The 18,314-nt window shown below is 42.0% G+C and overlaps 1 protein-coding gene across 9 annotated transcripts in view; it reads right to left on the bottom strand.

Annotated features, from left to right (window-relative positions):
• AFF1 (ALF transcription elongation factor 1) overlaps positions 1-18,314 on the bottom strand; it is a 167,824-nt gene that overhangs the window by 20,906 nt on the left and 128,604 nt on the right. For 7 of the 9 annotated variants that reach the window (XM_073340610.1, XM_073340611.1, XM_073340613.1 and 4 more), the window contains 7 exons: positions 17,527-17,581; positions 17,378-17,415; positions 14,534-14,690; positions 10,976-11,893; positions 7,254-7,348; positions 2,299-2,563; positions 563-654 (listed from right to left, as the gene is read on the bottom strand). In XM_073340610.1, coding sequence (XP_073196711.1) covers positions 563-654; positions 2,299-2,563; positions 7,254-7,348; positions 10,976-11,893; positions 14,534-14,690; positions 17,378-17,415; positions 17,527-17,581 — 1,620 coding nt within the window. Of the gene's footprint in view, positions 1-562; positions 719-2,298; positions 2,564-7,253; positions 7,349-10,975; positions 11,894-14,533; positions 14,691-17,377; positions 17,416-17,526; positions 17,582-18,314 lie in introns of all 9 variants that reach the window. The other 2 variants (XM_073340619.1, XM_073340615.1) reach the window with 2 other exon arrangements.

Below are 18,314 nucleotides of genomic sequence, written 5' to 3'. Positions count from 1 at the left end.
AATAAGAAGGGCTCTGCACAGACTACTCTCAGCCTGAACTAAAAAGCACACGAATCGCACTGCTCAAGGGTAAAGTGCAATTTTCAAAGTCTCATAATTCAGCCAAATAAAAACAATGTTCACTGATGCACACAAAGGCACTTCTCAAGAAGGGTGATTTCCTTGCCAAATGATGTGTGATTTCTACACTGGCTGCCCTCCACACTAGAGCCGTAAGAAAATGGGAGCAAAAAAATATTTTTTTAAATAAAAAACAGGGCAAGTCTCTGCTGGGTTACCACACATGAAAGAAGTACATTTTAAGGAGAGATCTGAAGAGAGAGAGAGCATGTGGATACAAGGAAAGTAAGTCTAAACAGAAGGGGAAATATAAGAAGTGACAGAGAAGGGTACAACTCCAGGAGGCAGTGAGAACGGAGATCTAAGCAGGGGTATCACTATGCAGAGAGTCTTGAAATGGACAGGAAGAAGTTTATGTTTGGCACAAAGTTAAGGTACTCAAAGGACAATGAAGATGACACGATCAGTATGAAGGAAAGGAGGATATAAAGAAAAACCTTACTTTTCAAACTTGATTTGAGGTCTCCTTGGCTTGGAGGTACCATTTGGCAAAGAAGGCACCGGGAAAGGGTTTTTGCCATCTCCTGAAGGTCCCTGGGAAGTCATCATGCAGAGAAGAACTGGTCAAGGAATTTGTAATCAAAAGCAGTTTTAAAAGCTTTGGGTTTCCAAATTAAAAAAGAAAATGATTATTTAGTCTCAGAATATATTCTCTTTTCTCTCTCTCTCTCTCTCTCTTTTTTGTAGAGGAGGAGGAAACTTGCCTTCTTATATTACTGCTTGTAATCTTCAACACAACGTGAATTTTTCCTGAGGGGAAGAAATTAAGAAACAGGTTTCCCTTGCTACTGAAACTAGAGCTGTATTTAGCAGGACAATGACATAGTGAGCTAAGAGAGCACTAAGACTGATAACAACCCTGTTTTCTCAGTGAAGTCTGGTACAAATAAAATCTACCCCATGTTATCCACTCAGACCCATTGCTAGCTTAACCTTGGGGTATGAGGCAACAGTAGCTGATTTTAAGTTACTTGCTGAAATTCCAGAAAAGCAGAGTTACAAAACAGACATTTGAAGCTGGCTAGAGCAACTGCCCACACACCCTCTAAAAAACAAACAAATGAACAAAGCTCAGATTACATTTATCCATCCACATAAAAATGGCAATGTAACTGGGTTTTTTATAACCTGAAAACATCCAGTTCTAGCCACAAGGCTCACCAGCTCTACTGTAGAACAATTTTAGAAATAATACATAGTAGCACAAACCCAGGTCCTATTCAATAACAGGGGCCTGCTTTTTAAAGGGAGCTCAAGTAAAAAAAATTTTTTTTTTTAAACCGACTGATTTTGCATATGCAACTATTGTGCCTGCAAACGTGCCTGGTCAAAAACAAGGCCCTGACTGAAAATGTGGTCCTATCACCCAAGCACCATCTTTTACATTTGTTACTCCTCCTTATTATTTGCTTACTAGTAGGGTGAAGGCCGATGGGAAACTTTATGGAAAGCATCAAGTTAACTGCCTTTAACCGCACAGGTCACCGAGGGCCTGTTACAAAGTCCAGTGAAGCCAACAGAAAGACTCCGATTGACTTCACTGGGCTTTGGCTCAGGTCCCTGCTGCACAACAGAAGTTGCTGGATAACTTAAGTCTCGACCAGCAGATGTCCTGCCTCAAAGGCATTTTTTTCTGGAGCAGCAAAATCTTAGAAGGTAATATAAATAACTTAACTACTTAGGCCAAAGTAGTGCATTTTGTTAATGAGCAAGTAAAATTAGCAAACGCACTGAAAAAGCAAAGACGCTATAGCACAATCTCTGCTTTATTTTGTTATCTGGGGTTTTAACATACAAATCATTGCAAACAACAAACAAGTAGGCTACTTTGTAATAAACAATGATGTCTTAAGAAGAAAAGGAGGACTTGTGGCACCTTAGAGACTAACCGATTTATTTGAGCATAAGCTTTCGTGAGTAATCAGAAACCTCACACCCTAGTCTCTGCTTTTCTACCAGGGGAGAGCATGCTGATTTTTGGTCAGCAAGATTTTGCTAGACAGACTCACAGGAACCAAGAAAAAACAAAACAAAACAAAACACTGTCTAAAAACCCATAGCGTCACTCATTCACATGCCTTGTCCTTTAAAAACATGAAGGAAAAGAGAATAATGTTGCGGAAGGAAATTGTAGAACACTCACTGCTAGAATGAAAAGCTCTGCCATTAACAACTTACACCTAGTTTGTTGCTTTTAGAATGTTCAGAATGCTTCCCCTCCGCTCTCCTGTGCTTGGAGGATGAAGAATCCTTGTGGTTGCTCTTGCTCTTCGCAGTGCGGTTATTTGTGGCAGGCAGCTGGCTGCAGGTGCTGCTCTCACCCTTGTGTCTCTTTTGTGCCATCTTGGCTGGCTTCTGGGCAGGCTGCGCAGTAGACATTGGTGGCAGAGGTGGTGGTAGCAGGAGCTCTTTCTTCAGTGTCTCGCATGGAAATTTGGATACTCTGGAGATGGAAAATGAACTTACCATTTAGGGCGTTCATGGTATATAATACAGTGCTTTAAAAAAATAGTGAATTACATGGTGTAATGATTCTGTTTATTCAGCTGATGACTCTGGAAATGTGAGATGACGAATTAAAAAAGAATCCATTAAAAGCAAGAGGAAACTTTAGGGACTTTCTGGAGATTTAGAAAACTTGTCCTCAACTGTCAACAACATGCAGGAAAATCATATTTGAAGCAGCAATAAAGACAAAATTTCAGGTTTGTTATCAGAGGAAAATGTTACAGCTAAATGACTTGGGATTTAAGAAGAGCAAACATAAGAACTTACAAATGGCCATACTGAGTCAGACCAAAGGTCCACCTAGCCCAGCATCCTGTCTTCCGACAGCGGCCAATGCCAGGTGCCCCAGAGGGAATGAACAGAACAGGTAATCATCAAGTGATTCATCCTATCGCCCATTCCCAGCTTCTGGCAAAGAGAGGCTAGCGTCACCATCTCTGCCCATCCTGGCTAATAATCATTGATGGACCTATCCTCCATGAATTTATCTTGTTCTTCAGAATTCTATCCTGTTATAGTCTTGGCCTTCACAACACCCTGCAACATAGCCACCTTCCCATTTCTTCCTTCTTCGTGGATTTATGAGAGACTAGAATCTCTGAGAAAGGACATCGGGAATGGTGCAAGCTACCACAGCACGTTGTTTTTTCAAAGTGGCTTACCACAGCACTGGCCTTCTTCCTTATTTTGCAGAATGCATTCTCTGTCCCTAACATCAGATAGAGTTCCTCATTACCTCAGATCATATCCTTTCATTAAATTAAGCGGAAGTGAAGACTAGCCAGTTAAATTAGCTTGCACATAACTGCTGAAATAGAGACCACTGTTCAAGGGACAGGGACTTACCAGTTTTGCTCTGTAGTTAGAGAATGAGGTTACTACTAGTGCTAGTTTGGAACTTTTGGACAAAACATTTTTCCATTGCAAAATGAGGGGGGGGGGGGTTTGACTCTGTACCCTGATGGTCAGAGCACTCACCTAGAATGTGACACCCTGGTTGAAGTTCCTGCCCTGAATCAGGCATTAGGTCTGATTATAGGCCATTCTGAGGTGTTGTGTTTTTGTTTTTCATGAGGTTTCATTTTCATCCCAATGTGAATGGACACAAATATCAGAGACTTTTTGGAAAACAGAATTCTTATCTTTGGGCCAGCCCTAGTTACAATCAGTTTGCAGCGTCTCTCATCATCGCAGGCCAGATTTAAAACCAGTGAACTTTAGAAGCTGTGTACCTCATCTGTAAACCTCACTTAACTGGCCACTACCTTTGCAGCTTCTTTGGGTTGCCAAAATGGTATAAGGTATCTGGAGTGGAACAGGGAATCTGGCCCCATGATCTTTAATGACTGGAGTCCAAAAGAAAACACCAAAATAAATGAAAAACCAACCCATTCGACTATCTCCTTCAGGAGACGAGACAAGTTGTGGCCTTGTACCATGCCCTAAAGCAGAAGTCCTCAAACTGTGTGTCAAGGTTCCTTCCCCACTCTGAACTCTAGGGTACAGATGTGGGGACCTGCATGAAAAACCTCCTAAGCTTATCTTTACCAGCTTAGGTCAAAACTTCCCCAAGGTACAAAATATTCCACCCGTTGTCCTTGGACTGGCCGCTACCACCACCAAACTAATACTGGTTACTGGGGAAGAGCTGTTTGGACGTGTCCTTCCCCCCAAAATACTTCCCAAAACCTTGCACCCCACTTCCTGGACAAGGTTTGGTAAAAAGCCTCACCAATTTGCCTAGGTGACTACAGACCCAGACCCTTGGATCTTAAGAACAATGAACAATCCTCCCAACACTTGCACCCCCCCTTTCCTGGGAAATGTTGGATAAAAAGCCTCACCAATTTGCATAGGTGACCACAGACCCAAACCCTTGGATCTGAGAACAATGAAAAAGCATTCAGTTTTTTACAAGAAGACTTTTAATAAAAAATAGAAGTAAATAGAAATAAAGAAATCCCCCCTGTAAAATCAGGATGGTAGATATCTTACAGGGTAATTAGATTCAAAACATAGAGAACCCCTCTAGGCAAAACCTTAAGTTACAAAAAAGATACATAGACAGAAATAGTTATTCTATTCAGCACAATTCTTTTCTCAGCCATTTAAAGAAATCATAATCCAACACATACCTAGCTAGATTACTTACTAAAAGTTCTAAGACTCCATTCCTGGTCTATCCCCGGCAAAGACCAGCATACAGACAGACACAGACCCTTTGTTTCTCTCCCTCCTCCCAGCTTTTGAAAGTATCTTGTCTCCTCATTGGTCATTTTGGTCAGGTGCCAGCGAGGTTACCTTTAGCTTCTTAACCCTTTACAGGTGAGAGGAGCTTTCCCCTGGCCAGGAGGGATTTCAAAGGGTTTTACCCTTCCCTTTATATTTATGACACTGTGGCTTGAGACCCCAAAGTGAGTCATGATCCCGTTTTAATGGGGTCACCAGGGCTGGTGTTAGACTTACTGGGGCCCAGGGCCGAAGCCTGAGCCCCATCACCCAGGGCCCAATCCCTGGGTGGCAGGGCTCAGGTTGCAGGCCCCCAACCTGGGGCTGAAGCCCTTGGGCTTCAGTTTTGGGCCCCCCACCCTGGCTGGGATAGCAGGGCTCAGGTGGGCTCAAGTTTTTGATCCCCCCTCCTGGGGTTGTGTAGTAATTTTTGTTGTCAGCAGGGGGTCGTGGTGCAATGAAGCTTGAGAATCTCTGCCCTAAAGAAACTCCAGCTCTTGTTGGGCCCAAGGCAGAAGCACATTCCAGAACCGAAGGCCTTCCACTAATAATGCCCTGCTGCGAACACCCAGACATTTAAATGTAGGGACTGTCAGCGCAAAGACCTCACCCAATATCAATTGCCTTAGTGTTTTCCCTGCAGAGAAGCTGTCTGCTCAGATAGCTAGACCCAAGCCATGAAGACATTTATAGACTGAAGTCAATTACTTTTGGTTCAATTCAAAGTAATAGGACACCACTTCAGCTGGTGCAGATCTGGTTTTATAGGCCCCCTCCAGCTGATGCAGCCAAGCAGATGGGTAGCTGCAGGCTGTATTAGTTGTAGCCTACAAGTCATCTACACTCATGCAAAGTGCATTGCAACCATTGCATTGAGGCGTTACAAAGGCATGGATAACTTTGGCAAATCTAAGAGAAACGTTGCAGCTATACTGCCAGATGCTGAGGAAAGACGACATTTTTGGATACTAATGCCAGCTGGAACTCTGACAAGACACACCCCAGAATTGTGAATGTTTTGGATAAAAGATGGACCAACTGCCCTAATAATGGAAGTAGGAACAAATTCCAAACCAAAAAGCACATCTGTTCTCTGGATAAGGTTTTTGCTAGTCTACTCTCATCCAAGTCCCGATCTTGGCAATGCACTGAGAAAAGGAGGGACACTGCACTATCTGGGTGTGATTAAAGCCAGAAAGTTGCATGTCATCTGCGTACGGAAGACAGCACAGGCCACATCTTCCCATTCTCCTCAGCAGCCTCACATATGCAAAGGGTGACAGAACAGAGCCCTTCAGAACCCACAAGCCACTTAGAACACATGTTCAGTCATCCAACACCACCAACTGTGACCTCTCGGACGGGAAAGAGTAGGACTTCTCAAAATAGACACGGTCTACCCAGCTAGGTTCTGTAGGCAAGTTGCCAAAACCACATGGTTAGCAGTATCAAAGACGGCTGACAGACCTAATTGTATCAGCAGTAACACCCGATTTTTGTCCATCATTAGGTGATCACCACTAACAAGACAACTGTGGCCTCCATATCAGAACCAAGCCAAAAACCAGAGACATCAAGGAAATCCGAGGCTGCTAGATGACCAAGTTCTTTATCACAACCTTCACAATATTCTTCTAAGCAAGAAAAGTTAGACAAGGTAGCACAATTAGGTGAGCCACTTACGCCCTGATCCAAAAAAGCACTGAAGCACAAACTTAACTTTAAACATGTTCATAGTTCCATAGAAATCATGTGCTTAAAGTTAAGCGTGTGCTTAAGTGCTTTGCTTGACTGGAGTCTTAGAGTGCAAAGACAGTTCATAGCATGCCAGAAGCCTCTCCTCTAAGGACAGAGCTATTGGTCAATCAGGGGACTGGCAATCACAGCTTCTGGGTTCTCTGTCCTGCTGTACCTGCTAACTGTCATGTGTGATCTTGAGTAAGTTACTTCATTGCTTTCTGCCTCAGTAAAATGGGTTCCGTGCCATCCTACTTCACAGAGGGTTTATGTGCCTTAATTGTTTGTAAAGCACTGCAATCCTGATTTTAAAAAACTGCTCTGAGTAGGAGTATAAAGTCTGCATGCACAGCTTCCAAAAAATAAAAATGATTGCTGAGGCGGAAAGGTGATGGGAAGGAACCAGGAGAGCAAGGAAAAGAAACAAAACAGCCCGATATATCCCAAAGGGCTCAAATCCAGATTTTAAAGGTATGTGCATATGTTGTTGGCAGCAAGTTGTAAAGATAAATTTGCACCGTATTGTATTTCAGATAGCATATACAGCACATTAAGCAATACCATCCTCGCAGGGAGACAAGGGGAAGCCACTCCTCACCAAAACCTTTTTTTTAAAAAGAGCTCAAGTTCACGCTTTTTTCTGGCATCTTTATACTCACTTCATTTTACTGGCGTCTCTGTAACTTGAAGACAACGATTTGGTTTCTTTCTCCAACTTGATTTTCTTCTTATCAGTCTCTTTCTCCGCTTCTCCCTGTTGAAAGCAAATCACCACCACTTAGACTCTACATACACATGTAAAAGTGCAGGCCAACATAGCTAAATTTGATTTCCTAATGTTAAAAGAAAAATACTAAAAATCCCAACATGCAAATCCAGATCATAGCTGATTAATCTAAACTTCAGCTTCCTTGAAAAGAATTCCCAATGACATGAGATTGATTCTGGTGGATGGAGTGGAAATACTTCCTCCCCCCCCCGTGCCGCAAAAGAAAAAGGTAAAATATTTTCTGACTCATGCTTGTGACAGCAAGTATTTCTAAATTGGCTCTTGGTGTTTTGTTGCTAATGAATATGAATCATACAGAGCAATATAAAGCATATAAAAATTCCTTCCAGCTATGTCATCAATGGTAAGGGATTGTATTTTGTGATATGCCTCACTTGCCAAAAAGGGAAAATAAAGCACACGGAAGAGTTAAACCACACAGATTGTCCCAAGGTCATTTCAACAGGAATAAGATACAGGGAGAAACTGGGGGAAAAAAATGTTTGGAACAATTATCCATATGCTCTAAAAAAAAATACCAGCTTCTCAGGCAAAGAGATATACAGACAGAGCTGGTTAAATAAGATTTTAAAAATGTATTACAAGATCTGTGGTAATCATGTGTGTATATTTGTTGAATTATCAAGGGTGAAAAACTTAAAAACTATTTTAATATGGAAATACTGCAAAATTTGAATGAGTTAATCAATCTGCCCTGCCCACATAGCAGTTGGTACTAACCAAACGCATGTGAAGATTCTCTCTAAAAAGATGAGGGCATCACCTCATAAAGGGCTCAGTGCTGTGAGGTACCAATTGCCCTCAACTCTCATTGACTTCAAAAGGTATGCAATACCTCACAGGATTGGACATTTTATGAGTTGATGGCCCGTTTTTTTTTTGTTTGTTTTTAAAGAGCATCTCTTTAGATCACCAAGCTCCCAGTCTGTCAAACTCCTTAACTGAGAAACTGGGGTAGCGCACAGAGCCACCTGGCCGCACCTTGGAGCCGGAGTGGGGACATGTTTCCGGGCGCTGCTTGCAGTAAGCGCCACCCGGAGCCCTCAACCCTGAGCCTGCCCCACACCCCAATCCCCTGCCACAGCCCTGATCCCCCTCCCGCCCTCCGAACCCCTCATTCCCAGCCCCACCCCAGAGCCCTCACCTGCCTGTGCCCCAACAGCCTGCCCCATCTCTGATTCCCCTCCTGCCCTCTGAACCCATTGGTCCCAGCCCGGAGCACCTTCCTGCACCCAAAACCCCTCATCCCAGAGCTCTCACCCCCACCACTCTGAACTCCTCATTTCTGGCCTCACCACAGAGCCCACACCCCCAGCCGGAGCCCTCACCCCCTCCCACACCGCTACCCCCAATTTCATGAGCATTCATGGCCCGCCATACAATTTCCATACCCTGATGTGGCCCTCAGGCCAAAATGTTTGCCCACCTCTTCTGTAGAGGCTTGTGCAATTCCCCCAGCAAGCCAGTGAAAGTTAATTTTTCAACCTGGCCCCAATAAATCCAGCAAAAAATTGCAAAAGGCCAATTTTTTTTTTCTTTACATAAATTAATTAGTCTCCTCTCCCTGAAGGTGTTCTTGAGAGTCAAGTCACTCATCTCTCTGCTCTCCTGGGGACAGAGCAGAAGAGACAGACTTACCTTTCAAAACTGGAGTTCTCTCTCACTTCCCCACAGTACAGATTTCTGGGTTCTCAAGTTTTTCCACCATTCCTTAGCAAAATAGGGGAAAGTGCCCTGTGTTCGATGGCCCCTTCCTCTCAAAAAAGAGTAGCTAATTCTCTTCCCAACAGCATAAAAATACTGCTATTCTCCCTCCAGTTGAGAGCAAATAATCTGGTGTTTCCTGAATAGTTAGGAAGAGCTGGGAATAGGCCCTGATGTAGCCATGATGAGTATACTCACCATGTGAACTCACTGTGCACATTGTAATGTACTGACTGTGTATATATGACATTATCCTCTAGGAGCGGGCACTCAGAGGAGTTAAAGGACCTACTGCTACTTCAGCTGAAGGAGCCGTCCTTGAGCTCAAGTGACAGAAGCATTTCCTTTTGTACTGAAGGACTAGGTTTTCAGTCCCAGCTCTGCAGATTAACTGTGTATTTTATATATCAATTGTTTCTTTTATCCGCAGCACACAGATTCTTTCCAGTATTTCAGAGCAGGTTATAGAGCAGAAGTACCATACTAAGGGTTAACTTTCTCTGTGCTTTTTAGGCCCCTACAGCTGCGACTATAGTTGTCAGAGAACACTTCAATTCACTTAACAAAGAAAATAGGTCTCCTTTTGAACAGACCAGCCCAGAAGAAGTTGGGCCCGAGGCTGGGTCTACACTCAGATTTTGTACTGGTATAATCATTTCAGTTAGAGGTATGATTTCTTTCCCCCAAATAAATATACAACTACAAATCCTAATATGGATGCAGTTATACCAGTATAAAGATTTGGTATGGGTGTAGCTATTCCTTTCCTATACAGAAATAAGCCACAGCAGTATTAGCATCTTTATATCAGTATAACTGCATCCTTGGGTGGGGCTTTGCCAGGGGGAGGGTATTGTAGAGTAGAACCTCAGAGTTACGAACTGACCGATCAACCTTATTTGGAACCAGAAGTACGCAATCAGGCAGCAGGAGACCAAATAAAGCAAGTACAGTACAGTACTGTGTTAAACGGAAACTACTAAAAAAATAAAGGGAAAGATTTGACAAGATTTAAAAAAAAAAGATTTGACAAGGTAAGGAAACTGTGCTTGTTTCATTTAAATTAAGATGGTTAAAATCAGACTTTTTCTTCTGCATAGTAAAATTTCAAATCTGTATTAAGTCAATGTTCAGTTGTAAACTTTTAAAAGAACCACCATAACATTTTGTTCAGCTTTATGAACATTTCAGAGTTACTAACAACCTCCATTCCTGAAGTCTCTGTAACTCTGAGGTTCTACTATACTGCTTTATGCAACTTGTGTGTGCAAACAAGGCCTAAGACACCCATCTCTGCTGAAGTGGAAGAGTTCTCACTGAGGGCATCCCTACAAGCAGGAGACAGAGGTACTCTCCTGCAACTGATATTGAATGGGTTATACAGATGAATGCACAACAAGGGAAGCATTTCAAATACCATGCTCCTTGTAGCAAAAAAGGCACCGTAGCCTCCTCCACTTACAAGTGTTGCTTTGGCTAAATTCAATTAATTGAAAGAGGGAGAAATCTAGAGAAACATTAGCAAAACCAGAGATTACATATTCCTAGAGCTGGTTGAAATTTTTTAACTAGAAATATTTTATTTTCTGAAAAATGACCTTTTTTGACAACACAAGATTTTGCTAAAAGCTTTCTGAATATTTTGTGACTTTTTAAAAAACAAGAACATTCCTGAACAGTTATTGATATTAATAATTTGCTGAACTGGTTTTTAATAAATAAAAATATTTAATAACTGGTTTGATAATAACATTTTAATTTAAATTTGATTATTTGAGGGAGGGGATGAAAAACATGAAATGTTATTAAAATTTCTCCCTCACCTCCACATTCCTTGCCAATTGAATAACACTGCTACCATTGCAAGAATGCTCCTCTCCCTCTCACCTTTCTCTTTTTGAGAGACTTGTTAGGAGTTTCTGTGCTTTTCTTTTCCAAATCCTGCTTCCTCGCACTTGGGAGCTCTTTACCATCAAGTTTCTTCTGGCGACTCCCTTTCCCAGGTGGCTGTGGAATTCTTGAAAGGAGACACAGCTCAATTTTAACCACAAGAGCATGAGGGACTGGGAAATCCCTCAGGGGCGATAACAACGTCTTATCCCTGATAGGCAAGAGAAGTTTGTCTCTATGGAAGTCTTCTCTGACCACAATGGCAGGCTTTTTGCCACTAGTCCTGGTGGGGGTGGCGGGCTTCTGGATTTGAGCTACAGGGCTGAGAGGGAAATGTTCTGGGGCACCACCAACCACAATGTCTTTCACAGGCTTAGAGTCCAAAAATGCTTTTGTAATGGCTTGGTGTGAGCTCTTGTGCTTTTTCTTTTCCAAGGGCTCTTGCACTGTTGGTTTCAATTCTTTTTTATCTCTGGATTTTGGCCTCCCTTTCGTTTTTACTTTGGGCTTGTTTCTGGAAGACTGGTCTTTAATCCCATATGGACCAGGCTCACTTTCCACTTTAAGGTTTCCCCTGTGAGCCTCTTGCAGTGGGGCCTTGCTGGGCTTCTTGGTACCAACTGTGAGCCTCTGAGAGGGCTCCTCAGTGCGCGTGGGAGACTTCTGGCAGGTCCGTTTGCTAGGAAGATGTACCCCCTGGGGAGCCCTGGTTATTTTGCTTGAGTTTTTGGGGTGCAACTCATTTGATTCAGAACGTTCATGAGAGCTGCTGCTGCTGCTTTTCCCTTGACCCTTGCTCTCCTGATGACCAGGCCTATGGACAACTTCACTGGGATTCTCATTTGGTGCTGCTGGTTGGTTCACCTTGGTTAGCCAGTTGTCCAGCTGCCATTTATTTGACGTTGGTGGGTCAGGCTGTAAAGAAAAAAAGTTTTATGGGAGTTATCTCTATGGATTATTCTGATGCCTGACATATTAGATGCTATCAAAACCCATTAAATTTTACCCCTACTAGTAAAGATATAGGAAATATAAGAACTTAGAGAGGACACACTGAGAAGCTTTTGAACAACATCAAAACAAAAAGTCCTCTCTTTTTGCATAGGGATAATCTGACTATTCATATCAGACTCCTGATCTCAGACAAGCTTCACCTTTGTATCAGTAAGAGACCTTTCATTCTCCATAGAAGTTTGGCCTTGGGTTGCCCTGTGCCAGAAGCAAACATTGTTGGCTGATTACCCAGTGCTGCTGACCCAATGTGAGTTAGGATAGTGACTGTGAAATGTAACTCACTTGTATCTTTAAAGCACTCTTCAGCTACAATGAAAGTTATTTCCCACCCCTCTTAGGGCACCTAGAGCTATTTTGTATCTATGGATTGGAATTGAGGTTAGAGTGAAAGATAGTGGGGGGAAAAACTTTGATGTGGGAATGTATGTCAGAAACTGCAAATGAAGGGAATTATCGCTACAGGCCCACTCTAAACTCTTCTGCTGCCAAATGACCTTCAGGTGCATTCCAGCAGCTGGGAATCCACAGAGCACAGAGATGGCCCCAGCCATGTTCCTTTTTTTCCAGCCATGCCCTTACACCAGAGAATAGCAGTCCTGGAGGATTCCCCTAGACTAGGCAGTCCTCACTAGCCAGATTCCCTGGGTTTAAGTCTGATTTGTACTGGGGAATACGTCTTCACTGCAAACACACACAAAAAGGTGAGTTTTCAACTCAAGTTAGCTAACTTGCAGATTTATTATGAGTTAGTAGATAGTATTAACCCCCCAGGCTCTGCTGTAGTGTTTGACTCAACCTGCTAACTACAACTGCCTTGTCCTCACTAACATTTTAGCTTGCGTAAAGATTTTTTTTTTTTTTTTTGCAGTGAAGACTTCACTTGAGACTTGGATCCGTAAGTGTAAGAGTGTACCCAGATTGCTGGGTTCTGTTTGATTCTTTATACGCTTCCCTGCTACTGCCAGCTGTTATTTGTGGTTTGTGCTTTCCTACATGTTTTCATTGCCTAACACCACCTTACTCAAGGTGGTAAGAGACCATAAAATAAGAAAGCAACGACTCTCAACAGGTCTTTAAGCAATCGCTTTTGTCTGTGATGAAGTTTTCTATATGTATTCAGTAAGTGAAATGTACTAACAGCCTTGCTCTCAGTTTACTTCAGGAGCTGCTGAAAGGATGAACTATAGCAAGAAAAGGACATAACATTCAATGGAAATTATCTGGTTAGTTCTTCTCCTTTCCCATCACCTAGTAATCTCAAGACAAGACAGCTAGGTTTATATATAGGAACAAAAGCATAACACTTATTTCCTTCAAATAGCACCTGAATTTTATCTGAACTTTACTCAAATGAAATCTGCAATCACACAAATTGGTGTATGTTGGGAATGGGGTGGAGAAGTATTTGTTTTTCAAGATTCCCGTGTCTTCTGTGCCAATAAACCTCAGTTTTGCCCAAATAATCTCCCTATATGTGTGCTCCTACACTTGTAATAGGAGAAAAAATTAGATTACAGGGTGCAAGAGGGCTTGGAAGAACAGAAGAAAATGTAAATTGCTATACCCTGACTGATGCATAAAGTGCTGCTGAATCTGCATGTATGATCAGAAATGTAGCCATGGGATACCATTTTACACCATTCTGTTAATTTGGAAACATTTTGTAGGTTCCCTCTTTCCCCCACTACACCACTGACGGAGAGATACAGTGTTTCAATGACATGTTGCACATAGCACAGCAATGCGCCTAACGCTTAACAGGGACTTGGAAAATATATTTTCATTTTGGAAGCAATCTGAAAAATGCCTCTGGTCTTGATTATGAAACTATGAAGCATTATCTTGAGTTCTGTTAGCTAACTTTCCCAACTAGGTCAATAAGGCCTCCAAAGCACCAGTAGGGCAGAAAAGCAAGCCAAGCTCAACAGCAGTGAGTCCAGGCACATTCCAGTGGAGACTTCCCATAGGTCTGATAATTTCAAACGAAATCTAAGAGAGAGGTTTCACCTCATCAAACGCAGCTGCCATTCGATTTCAGAAGGAAATGCACTGTTCTAAGAAAGAACAACCTTGCTTTAAATAGCAAAAAACTGGTTTCACAATAAAACAGCTCTCAAATAAAGGATCCATAATAATTACATACACAAAGATGAGCCTGAAACACTGAAGTCAAACACTGACCCAAACTACTGGAAAGTTTGGATGCTGGAGGTTTGGGTCTGGCCCATTTCTAGGGGGAATACTGCAGGCCATACTTGAAATGGGGAAGAGAGCACCAATCATGCAAGGATTTTGAAACATTCTTTCCGAAGCCCAATTATCCTGTGACCAAGGCCTATTTGACTTTCAAAGCTTGTTAAACAGCAAGTGAGAAAGTTCACGGAAGTGGCGTGGGGATTAAAAGAACCTGCATATAGAAGAGGATGACATTTTATCCCAAGGCTGCTTCCCTGTAACTATTTTGGCATTAGGTGAGTGAGGAGTCAGAAGCGGTAAGCTTGGTTAAGCCTCGCTACCTCTCTTGCATTCACCACACAGTACCTCAGACGTAGAAGTTCTCGGTGGCTCGTTCGCTTCGCTGTCACTCGAACTGCTCTCACTCTCTGAATCTGAAGAGCTGTCTGAGTCACTGGTGCTCCCTGACTCCGCACCGCTGGAATGTGCTGATGCCGCACTCTCGGGCTGCGATTGTGAGGCACTGCAAGGCCATCAGGAGATAAAATTAGAAAGCAGCATGGGTGAAAGTTTTATATTTTCATTGACATGGCAACATTTGGAATTAAAACAACTTACATTTTGGCACTGGTGAGAAGGCAAAGAATTCATTACCATACCATAAAAGAAAGGTAATGACTCAAAATAAACCCTCCCCTGAGCCAGATGAACTTGTGAGCAAAGTTTCACCTGGTACTATAACAGGTTGGGAAGCTCTATTTATATGGCAAAAATAAAAATGGTCACTGAGATTTTTCAAGTCTAGGTTTTCGAAAGACCAATACTCAATGGGACTGACAGATGCCAGTTAAATAGCTAAAGAAGTATGAGAGAAAATTAGTTTTCCTGAAAAGGTTTTACACACACACACACACACACACACTCTTCACTGTATTTGCCTCCTTTGGTTTCCATTTCATCAGAAGCATTATTTAGTAAACTGCCATGCTAAAGTGGCATATTACCCCCAGAACACCCATCCCTTCAGAGCTCACTTCTGAAGTCTGCCTAAAACAGAAATGTACTAAGTTCAGTGGGAGTTGGGACTTACAAGCACAATGCATGTTTTGGAAAGGGGTTAAAAATAAAAATCACAGTATTAACCTAAGAAAACTCCCACGTCAACACCGATACATTTGCATGAGTTGCAGTCAGTTTTCTTGCTGATCCAGAGACTCATACTGACAGAAAGCTACATTTTAAGTGCTCTCCCAGAAGCAAATTGATTATCACTGCCCAAAATCGTCATGCCCTTCTGCAAGGCTGACTTTGCAGACCATTATTCTTTGCTTGAAGAATATAGTTAACAGGCCAAAAATGTGGTCTATATTTAAGCTGTCTCCATTTGGAAGGGTTCTGAGCTTTTTACTTTTTTTAAAAAAAATCATATGCCCATTCATTCCACCTTGAACACTGCTGCTGACTAGCTGCTTAAAAGATTGTATCAGCAATGCTCAGCTGTCATATCAGGAGGAGCTGAAGCAACTTGAAGTCTAGTTTACCCCTTTGCTGTACTTTGCATATGCAACTGTTTCTGGCTTCTTAGTGACTTAAAATCAGACATATACATTACTTGCCAATGTGGAATTGCCTATAATACCAGCTCAAGTAGGAACCTAAACACATTGGCCTAGGGGGGCAGGAAGAGTTAGAGGTGTAAACCCTTGACCTATTTATCCAGCCTCAAGACAAAAGGAAATTTTGCTTTCAGTTTAAAAAAAAAAAAATTAAGGCCAATTTTCAGACCTGTATCGATGTTAGACACACAAGTCCAAATTGAGGCATCTAAATAAGTAGACTGATTTTCAGTGGTGCTGAGCACCTCTCATCTCTCGCTGAGTCTATGACAGCTGCAGGTGCAAATTTTTGAAAAAAAGTCAAATCAATTAATTAGGTGCTTTAACATTAGGCCCTCGGGCCCAAGTTCTCAATCCTTACAGCTGCAAAGATGACCTTACAGGCATAGCCTCCTCTCCTCCTTCCCCCCCCATCACCTCCTCCCCAAACGCTGTATTAGCCTAAAACAGCAGTTTGCGAAGAGATTAGAAATGCCTCTATTCATCCCAGCTGAATGTTAATTCTGAAGCTCTTAATGATGAGTGTTGAGTTTCAAAAGCACAAATGGTAAAAAAAGAAAAAAATCAAATGAGAGTTAGGCAGATGACTCGTTTGTGCTTTTGGAAATCTCCCTAAAACCCCTCAAATAATATAAATGCATTACTGCATGTGTATTTATCATATGCAGTTACTGCAACTATGCACACAAACTGAGCAAAATGCACATGCAAGTGGCAAAGTAAGACAAATAGACAAATAGACAAATAGTGGAGGTCCTGAAAATGCCATCTTTGCCCCATTGAAAACAGTAAAAACTCTAATAACTAAAAGGTCTGTTATTTCATAAGGACCATGTTTCTACTCTTGACCTCAGTGCAAACCTCCTATTATTATCCACAGGAGATCCATTGGGGACTGAGGGTACCATTTGGCTCTAACAACTTTATAGCTTTGGTCCACTGACCAAAATGAAAAATTTAATTCAGTTCTTTCCATAGCTTGAGCTTGATTCACTTGTGTTATACATTGCATACATGCATATAGATACATATATCTATCTCAAAGAGCACACGAGGACAACACTCTACATTCTCATAACTTTCCGTATCAGATGAGTTTCTCCTCTGACTTGCATAATCACTTTAATTAGCTGTCTTTTGACCAATTACTTTTACACCACACTAGAGCAAAAACAGCAACCAGATTAATTTACATTTATTAAAGGTTTCGAATATTTCTTGACTTCAGTGAAAGCTATCAGAAGAGCGTGAGCAAACAGAAATGAACCTCGAAACATCAGCTAAACCTGGCTAAGCACCGCAACCAATGAATTAAACTTCCAGAATACGCTAGTCAATCAGTCAGTACTTTTCCCTTTGCCTTCTAACTCGCTCGCTCATTCATCTGTACAAAGTGCCACGGGCCAGGTCCTCAGCTGGGGCATGTCAGCAAAGCTGCTTGGTTTAATTCCATGGAGCTGCTCCACTTCACACCAACTGAGGATCTTCAAAAATCAAAATAACCTCCATCCTCCCCCATTCACTGCTGTGTACAAAGTATCAGGCACATTCTTCTTCCTGTTGCTCTAGTTAGTAGTTCTGGAACAAACAGTACCTTGGAGGAGCAGATGAGGGAGGTGGCTTTTCAGAGACCTAAGTATTTGAACAAAGAAAGAGGAGGGGAAGGTTAGGTTAAATAGTACAGATCACACCGATTTAAAGGGATTTCTGTGCGTGTAGTATAATATAAAATGTCATACTGACCCGATCATCATCACTGTCTTCACTATCGCTGAGCTGGAGGTCATCTCGTAGCATTCTGAAAGACCAAAAAAAAAAAAAAAAAAAAAAAAGAAGAAGAAGAAAGAGGGACATATAGATGGATATGCTTTAAAAAGGCAGACTCTAAGAACAAAACCTGACCCTTCCGAAGTCGCGTGTCTCGTTCTGATCCCATACTTCAAAAAAAATTGGGATTTTGTTCCAAGATTTAAAACATTCTAGTATTAAATGCCATTATTACCTAAATAGACTATAATACATTACCTAGCTCTTCCACCTTACACATCTCAAAGTATTTACAAGGGAGGTCAGTAGCATTGTACCCATATCACAGATGAGGAAATTGAGGCACAGAGGAGAAGTGACTTGTCCAAGGTCAGCCAGCAAGCCATTGGCAGAGCTAGGCAAGTGCTCTATCCACTAGGCCATGATGCTTCCTGACAGAATAGGAAAGTTTTTTTGCAGGCACTAGAAGCAATGTATGGGCATTCACATTGTTTTTCTTGGATTACGATTACTTCCATTATCACATAAGTTCTCTTTTTGCAACTGAAGCCTCTAACTCAAGAATGCCTAAACCAATGCCAAGTTCAAGCTGAAACCCCCCCCCACCGCAATCTTCTTCCTCCTTTACGTAACAGGATGTCATGCTCCTGCACATCACACTAGGAAACATAATATTTAGTGCAATAAAGAGAAATACTAACAAATTCTGCTCTGATGTCACTGGGAGCAGAGAATGTGCAACAGAATTTGGTCATAACTTATTC

This window comes from Lepidochelys kempii, chromosome 4 (assembly GCF_965140265.1).
Source record: "Lepidochelys kempii isolate rLepKem1 chromosome 4, rLepKem1.hap2, whole genome shotgun sequence".
NCBI classification, from domain to species: domain Eukaryota; kingdom Metazoa; phylum Chordata; order Testudines; family Cheloniidae; genus Lepidochelys; species Lepidochelys kempii.
This window is presented reverse-complemented; position numbering and strand designations above follow the sequence as displayed.